Consider the following 19,502-nt stretch of genomic DNA (forward strand, 5'->3'; position numbering starts at 1 on the left):
ACTTCCATAGGACTGAGCTATTGCTTGAGTGCAACCCCCATGAAGACAGTGGGCCCTATCCTGAGATTCACTTAGCTATACATTGGCTCAGGCTGCATGGGGTCCTAAAGACATAAAACTAAACATCAGGAATATCTTTCTGACAGTAAGAACTCTTCCTCGGAGGTTGTGGGCTCCTTCCTTGGAGGGATTTTAGCAGAGGTTGGGTGGCCATCTGTCATGGATGCTTTAGTTGAGATTCCTGCATTGCAGGGGTTGGACTAGATGACTCTAGGGCAGGGGTCAGCAAACGTTTTCAGCAGGGGGCTGGTCCACTGTCCCTCAAACCTTGGTGGGGGGCCAGACTATATTTGGGGGGGGGGGTGAATGAATTCCCATGCACTACAAAAAACCCAGGGATGCATTTTAAATAAAAACACACATTCTTTTATTTAAAATTAAATGTTAAAACAGAGAAATCCTAAAGTGATGATGCCACTGTATTCTGCTCTGGTCAGACCTCACCTGGAGTACTGTGTCCAGTTCTGGGCACCGCAATTCAAGAAGGACACTGACAAACTGGAACGTGTCCAGAGGAGGGCAACCAAAATGGCCAAAGGCCTGGAAACGATGCCTTATGAGGAACGGCTAAGGGAGCTGGGCATGTTTAGCCTGGAGAAGAGGAGGTTAAGGGGTGCTATGATAGCCATGTTCAAATATACAAAAGGATGTCACATAGAGGAGGGAGAAAGGTTGTTTTCTGCTGCTCCAGAGAAGCGGACACGGAGCAATGGATCCAAACTACAAGAAAGAAGATTCCACCTAAACATTAGGAAGAACTTCCTGACAGTAGGAGCTGTTCGACAGTGGAATTTGCTGCCAAGGAGTGTGGTGGAGTCTCCTTCTTTGGAGGTCTTTAAGCAGAGGCTTGACAACCATATGTCAGGAGTGCTCTGATGGTGTTTCCTGCTTGGCAGGGGGTTGGACTCGATGGCCCTTGTGGTCTCTTCCAACTCTATGGTTCTATGATTCTATGAAATTCTGTGACAGAGATGTTTCCACTTCCCTGCACCAGGCAGGGCAGAAACACCCCTCTCCAACACCTCAATTTTCTATTTTTTTCTATTCAACCTTATTTTCAATTCCCCTCTCATTGACACCAAGAGGAGGAGAGATAACTGCACAGCTGCAGGTGTGTCATATACTAGTTCGGCCTTTGTGTGGGTGTGTCAGGGGAACGGGTGGAATCTGGGGCTAGTGGGTCCAGTTTTTAGGTGTTGATGCATTGCAGTATATGGATAGTTTAGGTTAGAGCAGAGGTCAGCAAACTTTTTCAGCAGGGGGCCGGTCCACTGTCCCTCAGACCTTGTGGGGGGCCAGATTGTATTTTGAAAAATAAATAAATGAACGAATTCCTATGCCCCACAAATAACCCAGAGATGCATTTTAAATAAAAGGACACGTTCTACTCATGTAAAAACATGCTGATTCCCGGACCGTCTGCGGGCCAGATTTAGAAGGCGATTGGGCCGGATCCGGCCCCTAGTCCTTAGTTTGCCTACCCATGCTCTAGGCTAGCGGTTCCTTTCCAGCTCTACGATTCTATGATATACAGGTGGGAGGAAGGTCCACTGAAGGCAGAATGGGGCTTACCGCGGGGAAAATAATAATTGCGGAGAATACAAACTGCTACAGAATCCAGCCACTAAAAACACCGGGGAGCTGAGCGCTCAAACCAAATGCTATCAGACTGCCTCTTCGGGTTCCATTCATAAGAAGAGCGCTGGCGAGCGATTGGTCGTTTCGACGCAGAGGGCGTGGGCAGCCACCAGCGCCGCCGAGCCGATTGGCTGCTCGGAGAGAGTGGGCGGGGCTTCCCCGCGGCAGGGAGACGGTTGCCAGGGACGCCGCGGCCTCTGAGCCTGCGCAGCGTCGGCGATGGCGGGCATCGAGGGCGAAGACGCCAGCGCCACTTTGGACCACATCCTCACCCAGTTCAACACCTACGAGGATTACCTGGATTCGCAGATCACCACGCAGGACCTGTATTACTTGGAGGCGAGTGTCCGTCTCTGTATGTGGTTTTTTGGGGTTGGTGGCTCGCATTCCTGAGAGTCGAGAGGTCGCCCGAGCATGTGCAGAGTGCATTGCAACCCTGGAGCCCGGGCGGGGTAGGGGAGGAACCTCAGCAGCTTGAGGAGCAACTGCAGAGCAGGTTAACTTTTGCCCGCTCCCTGCTCTGCTTTTGCTGCAATTCTTCTCCCTGAGGGGAGGGAAGACGGACTATCTCTTGAGGGCCAGCCCCCTCTGATACGCAGTAGCTGGGCTTCACGTCAGACTTTGCAAAACGCCCCCCCCCCCCACGCAAAAAAGCCCTTTTTATTATGGGTGAGGTGATTAAAAAGCAAGTGAAAAAAAGAAACACGCTGGGCTGACGAATTATTTTTGGGCTATTGAGGGAGCAAAGTCAGTTTTGGAATTTTTTTAAAAAATTGCTGGATAGTGAGGACAGGCGCATCGTTCCATTTACTGTGAACATCCTGCTGAATGTTTTCTATTGATGTCATAGTAGCCAACTTTTAGGGATCTTCACTCCCCGCCCCCCCAATTTTTGATGGGCATGGCCAGGCCCTCCCAAAACTGATGGGCATTGCCATTCAAATGGTGTGCGTACACCATGTCATTTGATCAATTATGCAGGGCGGGGCTTAGCTGCTCCTCTGCCTCAATTTTACTCAAGTTGGCTCCACTGATTGCTGCAGTGGGTGGCTGGCTGTGTTAATATTCTATCTATATTGTATCTAGGGACGCAGGTGCGCTGTGGGTTAAACCACACAGCCTAGGACGTGCCGATCAGAAGGTCGGCGGTTCGAATCCCTGCGACGGGGTGAGCTCCCGTTGCTCGGTCCCTGCTCCTGCCAACCTAGCAGTTCGAAATCACATCAAAGTGCAAGTAGATAAATAGGTACCGCTCCGGCGGGAAGGTAAACGGCGTTTCCGTGCGCTGCTCTGGTTCGCCAGAAGTGGCTTAGTCATGCTGGCCACATGACCCGGAAGCTGTCTGCGGACAAACGCTGGCTCCCTCGGCCATTAAAGCGAGATGAGCGCCGTAACCCCAGAGTCGGCCACGACTGGACCTAATGGTCAGGGTCCCTTTACCTTTACCTATATTGTATCTACTTTTATTTGTTTGTTTATTTAATTTCTATACCGCTTTATATTTTTAAGAAAAATCTCAAAGCGGTTTACAGCATATTAAATCAACAAAACATAAATAAAACAATCTGAAGAAAGTCAAATAGAGAGTATACAGTCAAAGCAACATAACAGAAAACTAAAATATTATCTTAAAGATTTCAAACATTACAAAGGAGGTCAACTACAGAATACATATTTAACATAGTAGGGTTGGGTGAGTGTGGGCCCTGCCCCCTAGGCCAGGTGGAAAGGGCCTTGCAGGGAGCGCCCTTCACACTCACAGCCGGGCGATATTATATACTGCCATCACACTATATCAAGCCTCTGTACACTATAAAGCCTGGTTTAAAATGTAATAAACAAACAAACATGGATAATCATTCAGGCAACTATTGATTATTATTATTCAGTTTCTTTATATCCCACTTTCCTGCATATATAAAACAATACAGTTAATATGTATTTTTAGGGCGGGAAACAATCAGTGTCAATAAAAGCAAATAAAACAGTAGGGAAGGAACAGTTTTCAAAACCAATCTTAAAGCTGGAAGAAAAGGAGCCTGTTGGATATTTCCATGGAGTTAATTTCATAGTTCTGGAGCCACCACCAAGAAGTTTCTGTCCTTTGTATCTGCCAGTCGAATAAAGATGGCTCAGAGAGCAGCCTAATCTTGCAGCCCAAGCAGGTGAGACAGTTCTTAAGATCACCTGGCGCCAGGCTATTAGGACTTGGCAAATACCAGCACTTTAAATTAAGCCTAGAAATTAATATGTAAGCAATGCAGTTGGTATAATATCCATGCAATCTGTTCTGACTGCCACATTCCTGGTAACAAGTTAGCAGCCAAATTTTATACCAGTTGTGATTTCTGAGCTGTCTCTTAAGGCAGCCCCATAGGGAGAACATTGCAGTACAGTGGTACCTCTAGATACGAACGGGATCCGTTCCGGAGCCCCATTCGCATCTAGAGGTAAACGTACATAGCGACGGCATGTCTGCACGCGCGTCGCTTTTCGCCGCTTCTGTGCATGCGTGTGACGTCATTTTGAGCGTCTGCGGCAAAACCCGGAAGTAACGCGCTCCGTTACTTCCGGGTTGCCGCGGAGCGCAGCTCGAAAGCGCTCAACTCGAAGCGTATTTAACCCAAGGTATGACTGTAGTCCAGTCTAGGTATAACCAGGGCACAGCAAATATAACGGTATGACACAAACTGCCTAGCACAGTACAAGGCCTTCATCTGCTTAACTGTGCCATTCTGAACAGCCCAACCCTTTTCAAATGCTTTCTGCCTTTCCAGCGGAAGTTGCCTGTTCACCTTTTGTCGCGCATTCTTTCCTGAACTTAAGAAAAGAGTAATCTTCCCCAAAGAAAGTCCAGCTTTCAGCAGCAGAGACTAGTCCTGTCCTCTTTCCATTCTGTAGACTTGAGGAAAGTGCAGCTTTTGACTTTTACCAATAAAATGCTAAGTGCAAGACGCATTATCCTCCGGGGGCGAAAGTCAGTTTTTGGAAAAAGTCCCGACATAGTTTAATCCTGCAGGTTTTTATCATCTCCTCTCTCCTCTTCTGACTGCACATCATATCTCGTCCTTGCCCTTCATTAATCTCTTTTTGTTCCCTTGTTCCCTTTCCTGTGGCTTTCCTTTTTCGTTTTCTCTAATATGCTATGCCATGTGCTTTGACAATGAGACTCCAAGGGCGAGCATGTGGTGCAAGCGTCTCCAAGAGATATTTAAGAAGATTGCGGAGAATGTGGAGGAAAGTTGGGGCAGGCAAGGGACTAGAAAGGGGAAGAGATGAGTCATAAGACTGACAGGACAACTGACAGCTTAAATCAGGTGTGAGGATGTACACGGGTTAGTCTTAGAATTAGATATATTAAATATAATTAGCTGCTTCAGTGGAGCAGTGAATTAAGAGCTCACTGCAAAAACAATCTTTCCGCGTGGTTCTTTATGAAGAGGAATGCTAAGCTCTGCTCTTGAGATTAAAAATGTGGGAATATGAAGGATAACAAAATTGGAAGGCAGTTTTGGAGCCATTGTGCATTGGCGTTATTTTTCTCCATAACAGTAGAGTTGGAAGGCATACGCAGTTGTCCCGTATGGGGATCAAACCTGCAACCTTGGCATTGCCAGCGCTATGCTCTAACCAGCTAAGCTGTCAAGGAAGTGTTTGCTTTAGGCCAGGTTTGGGGGACCTGTGGCCCTCCATAATTTGGTGAACTCCAACCCCCTTCAGCCAGTGGTCAGGGATGGTGGGGGTTGTAGCTGAACAACTTCTAGAATGTTGCAGGTGAGCTGGAATGTGTCCCTTTATTTAAAACAGCTGGTGCCCAACCACATCTTAGTTCCATTTCCCCAAACAGCTGGTGTCATTTCACTGATGGGAAACAAAAAATGCCATGCCCCATCAGTGAAATGGCACCAGCTGTTTGGGAAAATGGGACATAGATGTGGTTGGGCATTGGGGTAGACAGTTCAGGGGTCAGCAAACTTTTTCAGCAGGGGGTCGGACTATGTTTTGGGGGAAAAAAATGAAAGAATTCCTATGCCCCACACATAACTCAGAGATGCACTTTAAATAAAAGGACACATTCTACTCATGTAAAAACACGCAGATTCCCAGACCGTCCACGGACTGGATTTAGAAGGCGATTGGGCTGGATCTGGACCCCGGGCCTTAGTTTGCCTACTCATGGGGTAGAGGATTTGTAACTGAATCATTCTGGTCTTCCCAAGTGCTTTTTTTACCTGGAGGTAGAAGAAGAGTTTGGATTTGATATCCCGCTTTATCACTACCCAAAGGAGTCTCAAAGCAGCTCACAATCTCCTTTCTCTTCCTCCCTCCCCTCACAACAAACACTGTGAGGTGAGTGAGGCTGAGAGACTTCAGAGAAGTGTGACTAGCCCAAGGTCACCCAGCAGCTGCATGTGGAGGAGCGGGGAAGCGAACCCGGTTCACCAGATTACGACTCTACTGCTCTTAACCACTACACCATACTAATCTGCCCTCACCCCCAGCTTTGGTGTCATCCCCCTCCCCCTCAGGCACCTTTTTCCTAGAAAAAACCCCACTTGTCTTCTTGTAGCTCAGACCATACATTGCATTTGTACTGTGAGTAGTGCGTTATCAGTGAGGCATGGATGTTAGGATCTCGTAGACATATGCCACTCTCTGCCCCCTCCACAGAGGCTGTTCACGTTCTTGTGGAAAGTGCCTACTGTGGGATGTGAAACACAGATAGCAGTCAAATTCAACATTCCTAGAGCGGACATGAAAGGGGATGTTTCAGCCAGTAGAAAACTTCCTGTTTCCTCCTGGGCTGGGACAAACTTCCTCTACATGTGCCCAAAGGTGGGTGTTGTCTTACCTGTGCAGGTAACAAAATAGCACAGTGCAAGCAGCCATATCTCTCTCTGACTCCATTCCTTGAAGAAGCAACATCTCCTTAGCTTGAGATGCTCTCTTGGCTTCCAGCCAAGGGAGGACAAAGGAACTATCTCCTTATGGGATGGATTCCACATGTATATACTTTTGTAACCTAAGTCCGCCTTCAGGGATCTATCTGTGAACTGAATGTGAGTAAACGTCTTTTATACTTTTTACACAATATTGTGTCGTGCCTATTTTTTTTAAGGGGGAGTAAAGGGGATTACCAGGAATCTTATATTGAGAGGCTAAAACTAGTCTGCCACAAGCTAACCGCTGTGTATTTAAAAGGGGGAATGTTAGAACTCTGCTAAGTTATAGAACTTGCTAACACATATATTGCTAAACAATATATCCTCTCCTGTCTCCCTGAACATTCTCACACCTACGTGATCCAGGGAATCCACAGGATCCAAACATACATATAGCGTTGATGCAGCTACAAGCAGGATATTTTGAGGCAGCAACCATGCTTCTAAGATAATGCGTGAATTAGAGCCACGTTTGCATGTGAGAATAGCCTAGAGTTCCTGGGGTACCCTGGGTTGTTGTGTATGAGCAGTGTGCTTGTGCATACTGCCGGCTCGCTCCTGCTTCTCTCCTCCCTTGGTGTAATTGGGAGAAACAAACCTGGAAGTTATAAGTAAGCTTTGCATACCATTGCACCTGGACCCTGGATTGTGGCTCCCTAACGAGCCAAGAGATGTAAGCCAACAACAGACCATGGGTAAAGGCTGGCTAGCTATCCTAACTGGGTAGGAATCAACCAATCGGCAGCCCAGCAAAAGTTAGAGCAGTGAGTAGATAGGATGGAGGAAGTGATACAGTTTGCAGACTGATATGGGGGAAATGAAAGGCAAGTTGGCAGGAGGAGGGAGGAATATAAAGAAACTGCTACAGGGTGCTGTGGGGTAACTGAAGACAGCAGTGCAGATTGGTGCTGTCGACAAGGGGAATATCTATGGGGAATGTGGGGGCTACATGTGGGGGTTACATTACGCTGCCTCGTTGTGCTGGAATGTGGGGTTTCTCTTGTAAAATCTCGGGGGACAGACTTAGTGGGGCTGATCTGGAGTGAAGTCTGTGGAAATGAATTGCTTATGCTAGCCAAGGTGTGGAGTTTTGCATCTTTGCTAGATGACATGAACATAAGATTCACATAAATTATGGATGCTGAGTTATGGTATTATCCAATATATAGAAAGCAAAGGGTGACTGTGCAGCCGCCATGCTCACAATTTATTTCCTGTCCTTGGTGATAACCCATAATTCCACCTTGGCTGCCTTTTGGCCCCTGGATTAGCTAACTGGGGAGTGAAAGAACTTCTGGGTGATTGGAGCAATCCTATTTTAGCCTACGTTGCATAGTCTTTATTATTTTCATAAGTCTATTTGTAAATGCGTGCTCACGTTTAGAAGTGCCTAGAACAAAGACTTTAAAAGGACTGTATTGTGCTAGGCTTTATGAATAGCTTAAAATCAACCCACCACTTTTGAGTCTTATTTCCAGCAGGGAGCCATCAAATCTCAAATTGCTCCTGCAATCAAAGTCAAATCGGCAGGCTTTTTTGCTGAGCTTTGCCAAGTATGCAAGTCTGCTCAATGGGATGGAAAGCAAGCCAGGCATTCACATTTCAGCTGAAGTTTCTTGGGTCACACTATGCAAAGGGGGAGATAATGCTTAGTGTGTTGTCTGAATCCAGGGTCATGGTTCAGGTCTCCCTATCTTAACCACAACCTATAAGCACAAAGTAGAGACATCACCTTGCCAACAAAGGTCCGTATAGTAAAAGCCATGGTTTTCCCAGTAGTGATGTATAGAAGTGAGAGCTGGACCATAAAGAAGGCTGATAGCAAAAGAATTGACGCTTTTGAATTATGGTGCTGGAGGAAACTCTTGAGAGTCCCATGGACTGCAAGAAGATCAAATGCATCCATTCTTAAGGAAATCAGCCCTGAGTGCTCACTGGAAGGACAGATCGTGAAGCTGAGGCTCCAATACTTTGGCCACCTCATGAGAAGAGAAGACTCCCTGGAAAAGACCCTGATGTTGGGAAAGATGGAGGGCACAAGGAGAAGGGGACGACAGAGGACAAGATGGTTGGACAGTGTTCTCAAAGCTACAAACATGAATCTGACCAAACTGCAGGTGGTAGTGGAAGACAGGAGTGCCTGGCGTGCTCTGGTCCATGGGGTCACGAAGAGTCGGACACGACTGAACGACTAAACAACAACAACAACATAAGCACAGGACAAACCATGGTTAGTTATTGGTTATGGAGGAGAGATCTTAACCACATCTTGGCTTCAGACACACTAACCCAAATCTTAGCATAGTTGCTGTGCTGACCTAACAAATCTGGGGAGGAGTAAAATGGCTGCAGTCTTCTTGGGAGTCAGTGAGTTTGAACTAAACCATGGTTTGTCTGTTCAGGGAAGTTTTTAATGTGTGACATTTTGATGTATTTTTGATCCTTGTTGGAAGCTGCCCAGAGTGGCTGGGGAAACCTAGCCAGGTGGGCGGGCTACAAATAATAAATTATTATTATTATTTGTCTCAGCTTGACATGTGACTGTGGCACCTGCCTGTTCTTTGTTCATGGGCCTTCATTTTTTTTTAAAAAAATGTGCAAAGCATCCATATCCTGCTTGTCCAAAATATTCAGGGCAGTTAGGAAAAAAACCAAAGCAAAGAAATACAATAGGTAAAGGTAAAGGGACCCTTGACCATTAGGTCCAGTCGTGACCGACTCTGGGGTTGCGGTGCTCATCTCGCTTTATTGGCTGAGGGAGCCGGCGTACAGCTTCCGGGTCATGGGGCCAGCATGACTAAGCCGCTTCTGGCGAACCAGAGCAGTGCACGGAAACGCCGTTTATCTTCCCACCGGAGCGGTACCTATTTATCTACTTGCACTTTGACGTGCTTTCGAACTGCTAGGTTGGCCGGAGCAGGGACCGAGCAACGGGAGCTCACCCCATCGTGGGGATTTGAACCGCCGACCTTCTGATCAGCAAGTCCTAGGCTCTGTGGTTTAACCCACAGTGCCACCCGCGTCCCTGAGAAATACAATAGACTTAGATAATAAAAAAAATACCAATACTTTAATAAAAGGCTCCTTCTTGGGTTCTTATCTCTGGCGGTTTCTTCTCGACTCACAGTAACGACCCCAATCCAGCAGTTCTGTGATGCTGCAGGAAAGGGGTGAGTGCCCTTCCCCAGCTCTTAATTTTGTGATTGCTGGGTTGCGGAAAAGCTGTCTTCAGTGCTCACACGCCACAAGCTGTAACATGCCTAGAAGGATAAAAAGGTAAAGGGACCCCTGACCATTAGGTCCAGTCGTGGCCGACTCTGGGGTTGCAGCGCTCATCTCGCTTTACTGGCCGAGGGAGCCGGCGTACAGCTTCCGGGTCATGTGGCCAGCATGACTAAGCTGCTTCTGGCGAAACCAGAGCAACTCATGGAAACGCCGTTTACCTTCCTGCCGGAGCGGTACCTATTTATCTACTTGCACTTTGATGTGCTTTCGAACTGCTAGGTGGGCAGGAGCAGGGACCAAGGAACGGGAGCTCACCCCATCATGGGGATTCGAACTGCCGACCTTCTGATTGGCAAGCCCAAGAGGCTCAGTGGTTTAACCCACAGTGCCACCCATGTCCCTCGCCTAGAAGGATAGATCTGTTGAATTAAACTGGGATGGTTGTTCTTCAAGGTTGCCACTAGGTGGAAATGTTATTTCACTTTTGTTTAAATGGAGCACTAAGAAGGTTGGCAGCAGGAGAAGAATGCTGTAGGTTGCAGAAGTGTGGGCTTGATCAGTCTTGCCCTATAGCACTGCTCCATAGTCGGTGATTGACAAGCCATATCATGCCTGTCAAACCTCATCCACTGTTGCCCCCCTCTTTCCTTTGGATTATTGATAGAGTGATGTGCAGTCTATATCCCTGATTTTCAGAGCAGCAGATGCAGAGCAAGTTTTCTGCACCACCAAACTAATTTTGAGGTGTGGCAGCTGTCCTCCTCCACCCCCCCCCCCGAATCCTACCTCTTAGGTTTCCCCTTGATCCTGCACATATCATAGGCCACAGGGCTGGAGCGGTGGCAGCCACTATGAGCAGCAAGATTAAAGCTTTGACCACCATTAAGATGCCTCATAGACTTAAATTAAATATTAGGAATAGCTGCAGAGATAGTGCAGAGATCTCTTTCAGCTTCTGCCTTCTGGAAGAAGGTACAGGGTTATAAAGACCAGCACTAGCCGCCTGAGAAACAGTTTCTCTCCAAATGCGATTTTGGTTTTAAACGCAATGTAAGGTAGTCTCTTGGGACACGGGTGGTGCTGTGGGTCAGAGTCTAGGGCTTGCCAATCAGAAGGTCTGTGGTTCGAATCCCCGCGACGGCGTGAGCTCCCATCGCTCGGTCCCTGCTCTTTGCCAACCTAGCAGTTCGAAAGCACATCAAAGTGCAAGTAGATAAATAGGTACCGCTCCAGCGGGAAGGTAAACAGCATTTCCAAGCGCTGCTCTGGTTCGCCAGAAGCAGCTTAGTCATGCTGGCCACATGACCTGGAAGCTGTATGCCGGCTCCCTTGGCCAATAAAGCGAGATGAGTGCTGCAACCCCAGAGTCGGTCACGACTGGACCTCTTGGTCAGGGGTCCCTTTACCTTTTTAAGGTAGTCTCTATGGGAGTATATTGTATTTAATTATGGGGTATCAGAGTTTTTAGGGGGCTAACCAGGCTGGGATAGCAGGCTTGTTGGTTTTTGAATGTCTGATGTCGATTTTTTCGATTTTGTTGTTCTGTATGGGACAATGACAATAAAGATTATTGTATCGTATCGTAGCTGGCAATGTTAAAGAATCCATAAAGTAATCCATTTTAACAGCAATTTCTTTTTTAAAAAACAGAGTAAGGTTGTATTGTCTACAAAGACCAGTGAGTACAATGCTGGATTTGGACAAAGAAGATGCAAACTGAATTCCAAGCTCTGCTGTGGCCTTTGACAAGCCACCATTTCACAGAATCATAGAACTGGAAGGGATCCCAAGGGTCATCTAGTCCAACCCACTCCAGTGCAGGAATATGTATTTGGCCCATATTTCTCAGCCTTTGTTCCTCATTGGCAAAATAATAGGAATAACAGCAGTGCACCCCATGTTGGGTGAAATATTCCTGCCTTGCAGGGGGTTGGACTAGACAACCCGTAGGGTCCTTTCCAACTCTACAGTTCTATTATTATTTGACTATTCATGTGAGGGTGAGAGAGGCAGCGACATGCCAGTTGCCCCAAGTAGGCAAGAATGAGACTTCACTTGTTGTCTGTATGTAATGGTTCTAGGGGTTGCTCGTGCATAAGCCGGTGCAAACACCTGGCTGGGTTGCCTGAGTGGTGCCAGTGTGGTGTAGTGGTTAAGAGCGGTAGTCTCGTAATCTGGGGAACCGGGTTCACGTCTCTGCTCCTCCACATGCAGCTGCTGGGTGACCTTGGGCCAGTCACACTTCTTTGAAGTCTCTCAGCCCCACTCACCTCACAGAGTGTTTGTTGTGGGGGAGGAAGGGAAAGGAGAATGTTAGCCGCTTTGAGACTCCTTAAAGGGAGTGAAAGGCGGGATATCAAATCCAAACTCTTCTTCTTCTTCTTCTTCTTCTTCTTCTTCTTCTTCTTCTTCTTCTTCTTCGTGAACCTTTTCTGTCCGGACAGCCACTCACCCGTGGCTGTCTCAATCGCTGGCAGAATCCGCCAGTGGGCGTTTCTTAAACTTCTTCCAGCAAAGAAGCTCTTTGACGCCTAGTCTTCTCCTACTCTCTCTGCGCGAAAGCCTTCTGCGCAAGGAGGGCGTAGGCAGCGGAGGACCCTTACTCTTCCCGCTGGTCCCCGGCAAGGAGTCATGGGACCACCTCGCCACTTCCCCCATCTGCCCCCCTTCTCCACTGGTGCTACGCTGATTCTCTTCCCCAGAAGATGGGCTGCCTCTCCCAATCCCGGGACGCTCTCTGAAATCCCTCTGGATTTTGCTCTCTCCCTCCGGCACTGATGGCAGTTCCCTGACACTGTACAAACGTAACTTCGATGTTTCCTAGACCTGGGCTCTCGTATTTCTCTTTCTATGTGATTCTTTCCTGTGGCTATGCTTTTTAGTTTATCTAAGCTGGCATTTATTTCCCTTTTTACCACACCCTTTGATCACCCAAGACTCCTAGGGCAGCCCACAGTTATAACAAATGTTACAACAATTAGAATTTGCCCTTTTTAAAAAAAAAAAAACCAATCTATTTGAAAAACAGCATTGTAGCTGCACAATTGAAAGTCTACCAGAGTGCCTTAAAATGGCACATTTTAAAGATATATTTAGAAAGATATATTTTGAAAATTGAACAGTGTAATGACTATAATTATTGCATATATCATATACAGGTATATAAATTGAAATTCTCTGTTTTCTGCTTTTTGTTTGCTTGTCTATATAACTTTGCTATTTGAAAATGAACATTATATTAAAATGAGAGAGAGAGTGTGTGTGCAAGCCAGGAACCAAAGATAACTCTGTTCCTTGTTGACAGCAAGCTAGCCTCTGATGCCAACTTGGGATAAATGTGTGGAAGATTAGGTACCCCCTGCCCGTACGGGCCAGTCTTGCCAGACTCTAGGGTTGTGCGCTCATCTCACTCTATAGGCCGGGAGCCAGCGCTGTCCGCAGACACTTCCGGGTCATGTGGCCAGCGTGACAAGCTGCATCTGGCGAGCCAGCGCAGCACACGGAACGCCGTTTACCTTCCCGCTGGTAAGCGGTCCCTATTTATCTACTTGCACCCGGGGGTGCTTTCGAACTGCTAGGTTGGCAGGCGCTGGGACCGAACAACGGGAGCACACCCCGCCGCGGGGATTCGAACCGCCGACCATACGATCGGCAAGTCCTAGGCGCTGAGGTTTTACCCACAGCGCCACCCGCATCCCCGTGTGGAAGATTAGAAATGATTAAAAAAAAATTACCATAGAACTTTAAAACTTGCATGTTCAGACTTAGTAAAATCAATAAACACACAAGACGTAACCGGCTGTGTTCTTAGATAAATAAGATATACTATTCATTGTATCAAATTGTAAATTTCAACAGAAGTAACTCATAAAATTCAACAAATGAACAAAACAGAAGACCCAGAGGATCAGATCATTCTCTAGTCAGTTCACGCATAAGGTCCATCCGTGTAATGGTGTCTATTCCACCTATCTGTTCATAAAGTATGTCAGATCACCCACGTCCATATAGGTGAATAGAAGTCTAAGGCATGCTTGTGGCTATGGGTTGGGCCAAATTTATTCAGGTACAGCCCCATGGAGGCCATGCTTTCCACAAAGTCCCAAGCGGCCCCTTGTAAGGTTGTGTCAGCATGGATGTCAAAATCCCCTAGGGCAACCAAATTATGTGTCTCCAGGAGCACATCCGTCACAACCTGAAGCAGCTCAATCAGGGAATCCTTTGTGCAGCAGGGAAGTCGGTACACCAAAAGGAATCCTGTACTGCCCCTATTGTCCAACTCCCAGAGCATGCAAACAGAAAACTGGGCTTCCCTGATAGGACGCCTGGTGCAAGCTAATGACTTCCTAAAAATCACTGCACCCCTCCTCCCTGCCCATAGGACCTGGGTTGCTGTGCGTAAGAGAAACCTGGTGGACAAGCAGCAGCAAGAACAGGCCCATCCACCTCGTCCGACCAAGTCTCTGTTACACATGCCAGGCCAATTCCCTCCATTCATGATTAAGTCATGGATGGCAGCGGTCTTGTGAATCATTGACCTGGCATTGCACAGCAGCACCTTAAGGTCCTGTGGGTCTCCCTTGTTGATTCTAGCATCCTTCCCGTCAGGACCAGACTTGGAGGCAGGGACAGTCTTCAAACGACGACTAAACCTGCCTCCTTGGTAATAACACGATCTGGTCCTAGAGTAACTCCTCTTCCTGTCCGTGATCACTGAGATCGGGTGTCCCAATGCATAACACGCCCCCCCCCCCCGATAGAACCTGCCCCAGCCATCCTATTGGCTAGGGCCCACTTCTGGGGCAGCCCTGAACCTATCCCTTAAAAAAACGTTTTCTTCTGGCAACAACAGAACTAAAGAACCCACTAAAACCACGAAACGCAATTTACAGTTACAGACAGATTAAAATAACCTCCACCCCCATTAAAAGCATTGAAAACAACCCCAAGCTAACTAAAACAAAGCAAGATAATATTTGAAACCTAACAGATTAAAAGGTGCTTAAAAACGTTTATAAAACACATTAGACACTTGGAGCAGTGAAAAGATATCAGAACCACCCCACCTCACCCCAGCTATCAATGTCCCAAGAGTTTGGTCCAGCGAGTAAGGTCCCGCTCCCTAGGCCAGCTGGTGACAGCCTTGCAAAGAAGCAGGGCTTTCAAGAAAGTAGGTAAAGTCCTTGCAGGGAAGCAGGCCCCACAGTCCTCGCCACAGACCGTAGTGCGCAAGCAAAAAAGGCATGAAGGTTATTTCAGTCAAAGCAAGATGAAGAAAGTGAAGATAAACCAAATGAGGCCTAAGGTTCAAGAGCACCTTATAATGAGTCATCTGCATAAGATGTTTTTATACTCCACCCTTTCGCCAAAACGGCCCTTGGAGCAGCTTTTCAAAAACCAGTATCCGTAAGGTCTGGCCATAAGTGACCCCTCTGCAGCTCTCGCCTCAAAACATTGGTGACTTGCTAAGTGCACAGTTACTCCTTCCGATTCAGTTGATCTGCCCCTTTTTGCTTCTTCAGAATGAAGAAATGGCTCGCCAGCTGGTGGAGCTGGGCTTCCGAGGAAGCGGCGAAGTGCTGAAGAGGGAAGATTTCATAGCTAGGAAATTGGCTGCCGAGGCTTCGAGGCTCTCAGAAAGGCAGCAGCAAAAGTAAGTGTGCGTTCGTGTGTAAAATGAACCGTATCTCTAGTTCAGGAAAATGGAAGTAAGAGAAGATTCAGCGTAAGTTTTAAAGCACAACCTCAGACCCTCCAAGTGTCCCCATCTTCCAGGGACAGTCCCAAATTTACAGAAGCCATCCCAGTTTCTGATTTGATCCCAGAATATCCTGCTTTCCCTTAGGACGCCTCTATTTTCATCGGAGAAACATGGGAGGAGGGTATGGAGTTATGCGACGCTCCGAGCCAAGGAGATAAGTAGCTATGCAACCTTTAGAAGACATCTGAAGGGAAGCTTTTTAATGTTTTATTTTGTTTTTATATATGTTGGTAGCTGTCCAGAGTGGCTGGGCCAACCCAGTCAAATGGACAAGGTTTGAGTAAAATAATAATAATCATAATAATTGTGTTATGTGTTAAGAGTAACTGCAGTTCTCACTCAGGGCCACCAGTATGCAGATGAAGGATTGAGGACTGTCATTCACTGATAGGTTAGTTAGTTGGAAGTTGTTACTGTTACAAGTTACTTAGCATTATATAAAGCAGCCAGCTAGGCTGCAGTGTCTCAGACTCTAGGAGCAGTTCTAACTGCTGTCATAAAGAGCTGTGAATCTAACAGAGCTGTGTCCTTTGTCCATCTTCCCGACTATTTAACAAATCGAATAGGACCTCACTATTTTCATCGGATAAATGTTGGAGGGCTGTATAAAGCCAGTATGAAAATATGTTGGAAGTGGCATCTAGGCCTTGGGTAAGATGTTGAATAAAGCCAAATCCATAACCACCCACACTAGCTGCTTAGGCCAGTGATTCCAAACAGTGTCGCAACAAAACCATTTATTTCCATTTCTTAAGACACACCAACAATTAAAGGTTTCTGTGAGCCCAAAGGTCCCACTGGAGGAAGCTGCCCACTGCCGCTCTCCATGATTCATTGCTCTGTCTGCAGGTTCAGTCCCCGGCATCCTCAGGTAGGCCTGGGAGAGACTCCTTGCCTGAACTGTTATGTACTGAAGTTCTCACCTTGGGCCAGCAGGGGGATACTGTAGATAGTTTTCACTCAGGTCCACATATGCAAATAAGGGATTGAAAGTGACGTTCAGTGATTGGATAGTTACAGAAAATGGGTTACTGTTGCGTTCTAGTGGAGCTCTATATAACCAGGCTGGCTAAACCCTTCAGTTCAGTTCTGTTCTGGCCTGTGAATAAACAAGAGCTGTTTGAAGAATCGCTGTGTCATCTGATATGTTCACCCACAACTTAACATGAACCCCTGGAGAGCCACTGCCAGTTAGTGTAGGCAATATTGAGACAGAGGGATGCATCGTCTCACTTGGTCCATGGCGGCTTCTTGTGTTCCTGCGAGTCGGAGGTGGAAAACTCTGCTGAACTTTTCCATTTGGTGCAATTGCCCCTTCAGTCATTCTCTGTTCACCTTAGCCACCTGCGGTGCATTATTACCAGAGGGCCACTGGCAGCCCACCCCACCCTAAACGGCCTCAGTCCTGTATACCTGAAGGAGCGTCTCCACCCCCATCATTCAGCTCCAGCGGCAAGGGCCTCCTGGCAGTTCCCTCACTGCGAGAAGTGAGGTTACAGGGAACCAGGCAAAGGGCCTTCTTGGTAGTGGCGCCTGCCCTGTGGAACGCCCTCCCTTCAGATGTGAAGGAAATAAGCGGCTATCTTATCTTTAAAAGACATCTGAAGGCAGCCCTGTTTAGGGAAGTTTTTAATGTCTGATGCTGTATTGTTTTTAATATTCGGTTGGAAGCTGCCCAGAGTGGCTGGGGAAACCCAGCCAGATGGGTGAGGTATAAATAATAAATTATTATTATTATTATTATTATTATTATTATTATTATTATTATTATTATTATTTTTATTTATTTTTATTTATTTTTATTTATTTTTATTTATTTTTATTATTATACTGGGCTTGTGCTACACCCACCCCATGCACTTGAAACACACTCCCAAAGAATTATGGGACACGGGTGGCACTGTGGGTTAAACCACAGAGCCTAGGACTTGCCGATCAGAAGGTCGATGGTTCGAATCTCCGTGACGGGGTGAGCTCCCGTTGCTCGGTGCCTGTTCCTGCCAACCTAGCAGTTCGAAAGCACATGAAAGTGCAAGTAGATAAATAGGTACCACTCCGGTGGGAAGGTAAACGGCGTTTCCGTGCGCTGCTCTGGTTCGCCAGAAGCGGCTTAGTCATGCTGGCCACATGACCTGGAAGCTGTACGCCGGCTCCCTTGGCCAATAAAGCGAGATGAGCGCCGCAACCCCAGAGCCAGCCACGACTGGACCTAACGGTCAGGGGTCCCTTTACCTTTACCTTTTTTAGTTTACCCCCACAGAGTATTAATTCTCAACACCTTTAGCAAAGTACATTTCGCAGGATTCTTTGGGGGAAAGTCATGCTTGAAATGTATGCATTGGATGCAGCCAGAGCTACCACCAATGATTTTGAGCACTTGATGCCCTTTTCCAGCTAACTGCCCAGCCAGTTCCTCAGCCCTGTGGTGGAGGTTTTAGGGTTTTTCTCTCTTCCAGTTTTCTTCTTCTTTTTTTTGCAAGACTCTTAGTTTGCTTGGACAGCTGTCAAGCATATGCTGTCACGTTAGCTGTCAAACTGAAACATGTGCCAGAGCAAAACATTTTCACTTCTTTCGGTCCATATCTTTGCATAATTGGTAATTGACCTCTGCCTTTTGCATACTTTGGGAGAACACAGAAATAAACGCTCGGAACCATGACCGCTAAAGCATTGCTCTTAAATTTGAGCTAACAATTTAAGGAGCATTCTTTTAGGTATTAGAATTGGGTTGTTGTTTTTTTCTAAAGGAATTTGTGTCATTTGGGCAATTCCCGGGCTTTGGCGGCTGATTCTGGTTTCCATGCCTCCTTATTCTGGATTCACAATTTGCCTCCCAAAATGTGTTAATATACTGCTTGTTCAGACGAGAGCAGTTGTGGAATTCAGATAAATGAACTGAATTAACGTGATTTTTAAGTATTCATATTTTTCTCCAATGTCGCAGTTCCTATTCATGCAATGTGCAGCTACTCTGAGTGACCTCTAATATACTTTCTTTCTTTCGAATGTTAAAATGACATCGGATTGAGGTTAAAAGGTTATTAGCAATAAGGTGGTGAAGGAGTATGGAAAATTAGAAGGCTAAAAGGTGTAAATTTAAAGGTTTAATATATTAAGATATTAAGAAATGATCAAGATATGTTAAGATATTAAAATAAAGATCAAGATAAGATAGAGGGAAGGGATTTGCTGATTAAATATTTGAACTGGAATACAGTGAGGGGAAGTCTGGGAAATAAGTAAATACAAAGAATATTATGAAAATGGAATTGTTTTTATTTGTTTTTTTTCTTGTTGTTTTTGTATTTTTGTATCTTTCTTTTCTTTCTTCCTTTTTTCTATGTAAAAATCTCAATAAAAATATTTAAAAAAATAATATATACTTTCTTTCTTTCTTTCTATTTTTATTTATTTTTAACAACAATTTGAGCTCAATTCTCAACCTTGCACATTCCTGGATTCTCTAATCTGAGATGAATGGGTTTGTGAAGTATAGATACACTTTACAAGATGGTTTGGTAACCAGTGAGCTCATATAGGCGGTGGCGACAACCCCCCCCCCCCAGCAGGAAAGGAGATGAAATCTGCTTGGGGTAAGCAAGTCAGAGTCAAAACATTATGGGAATGTGGTCTTTCCTTATTTCTAATCAAACTGGGTACAAAGAATGAGGAGATAACATTACACAGGGCCTACAGTCAGGAAAGCATATCGCATATTGCGTATGGATTTCATATAGCTGAGCCAAAATAAGCTGACTAATCTTTAGTTGCAGGTCTCTGGGTTTTTTTTATATATATAAAAATGCCAGAAATTTACCTTCTTTCTTTTTGTTGCACACATGGGAGGCAGTTCATAACTGCAGCCTCCCAGTTAT

General features: G+C 46.1%; 1 protein-coding gene across 3 annotated transcripts in view; it reads left to right on the forward strand.

The window, feature by feature from the left end:
• The first annotated feature begins 1,865 nt into the window (after positions 1-1,865).
• Positions 1,866-19,502, forward strand: part of CFAP299 (cilia and flagella associated protein 299) — a 327,350-nt gene continuing 309,713 nt past the window's right edge. For 2 of the 3 annotated variants that reach the window (XM_083398801.1, XM_083398803.1), the window contains exons 1-2: positions 1,872-2,037; positions 15,389-15,519. In XM_083398801.1, the coding sequence (XP_083254927.1) occupies positions 1,918-2,037; positions 15,389-15,519 (251 nt within the window). In that variant the 5' untranslated portion in view covers positions 1,872-1,917. Of the gene's footprint in view, positions 2,038-15,388; positions 15,520-19,502 lie in introns of all 3 variants that reach the window. The other variant, XM_083398802.1, reaches the window with a different exon arrangement.

This window comes from Podarcis tiliguerta, assembly GCF_965153285.1.
Source record: "Podarcis tiliguerta genome assembly, chromosome: 9".
Taxonomy (NCBI): Eukaryota; Metazoa; Chordata; class Lepidosauria; order Squamata; family Lacertidae; genus Podarcis; species Podarcis tiliguerta.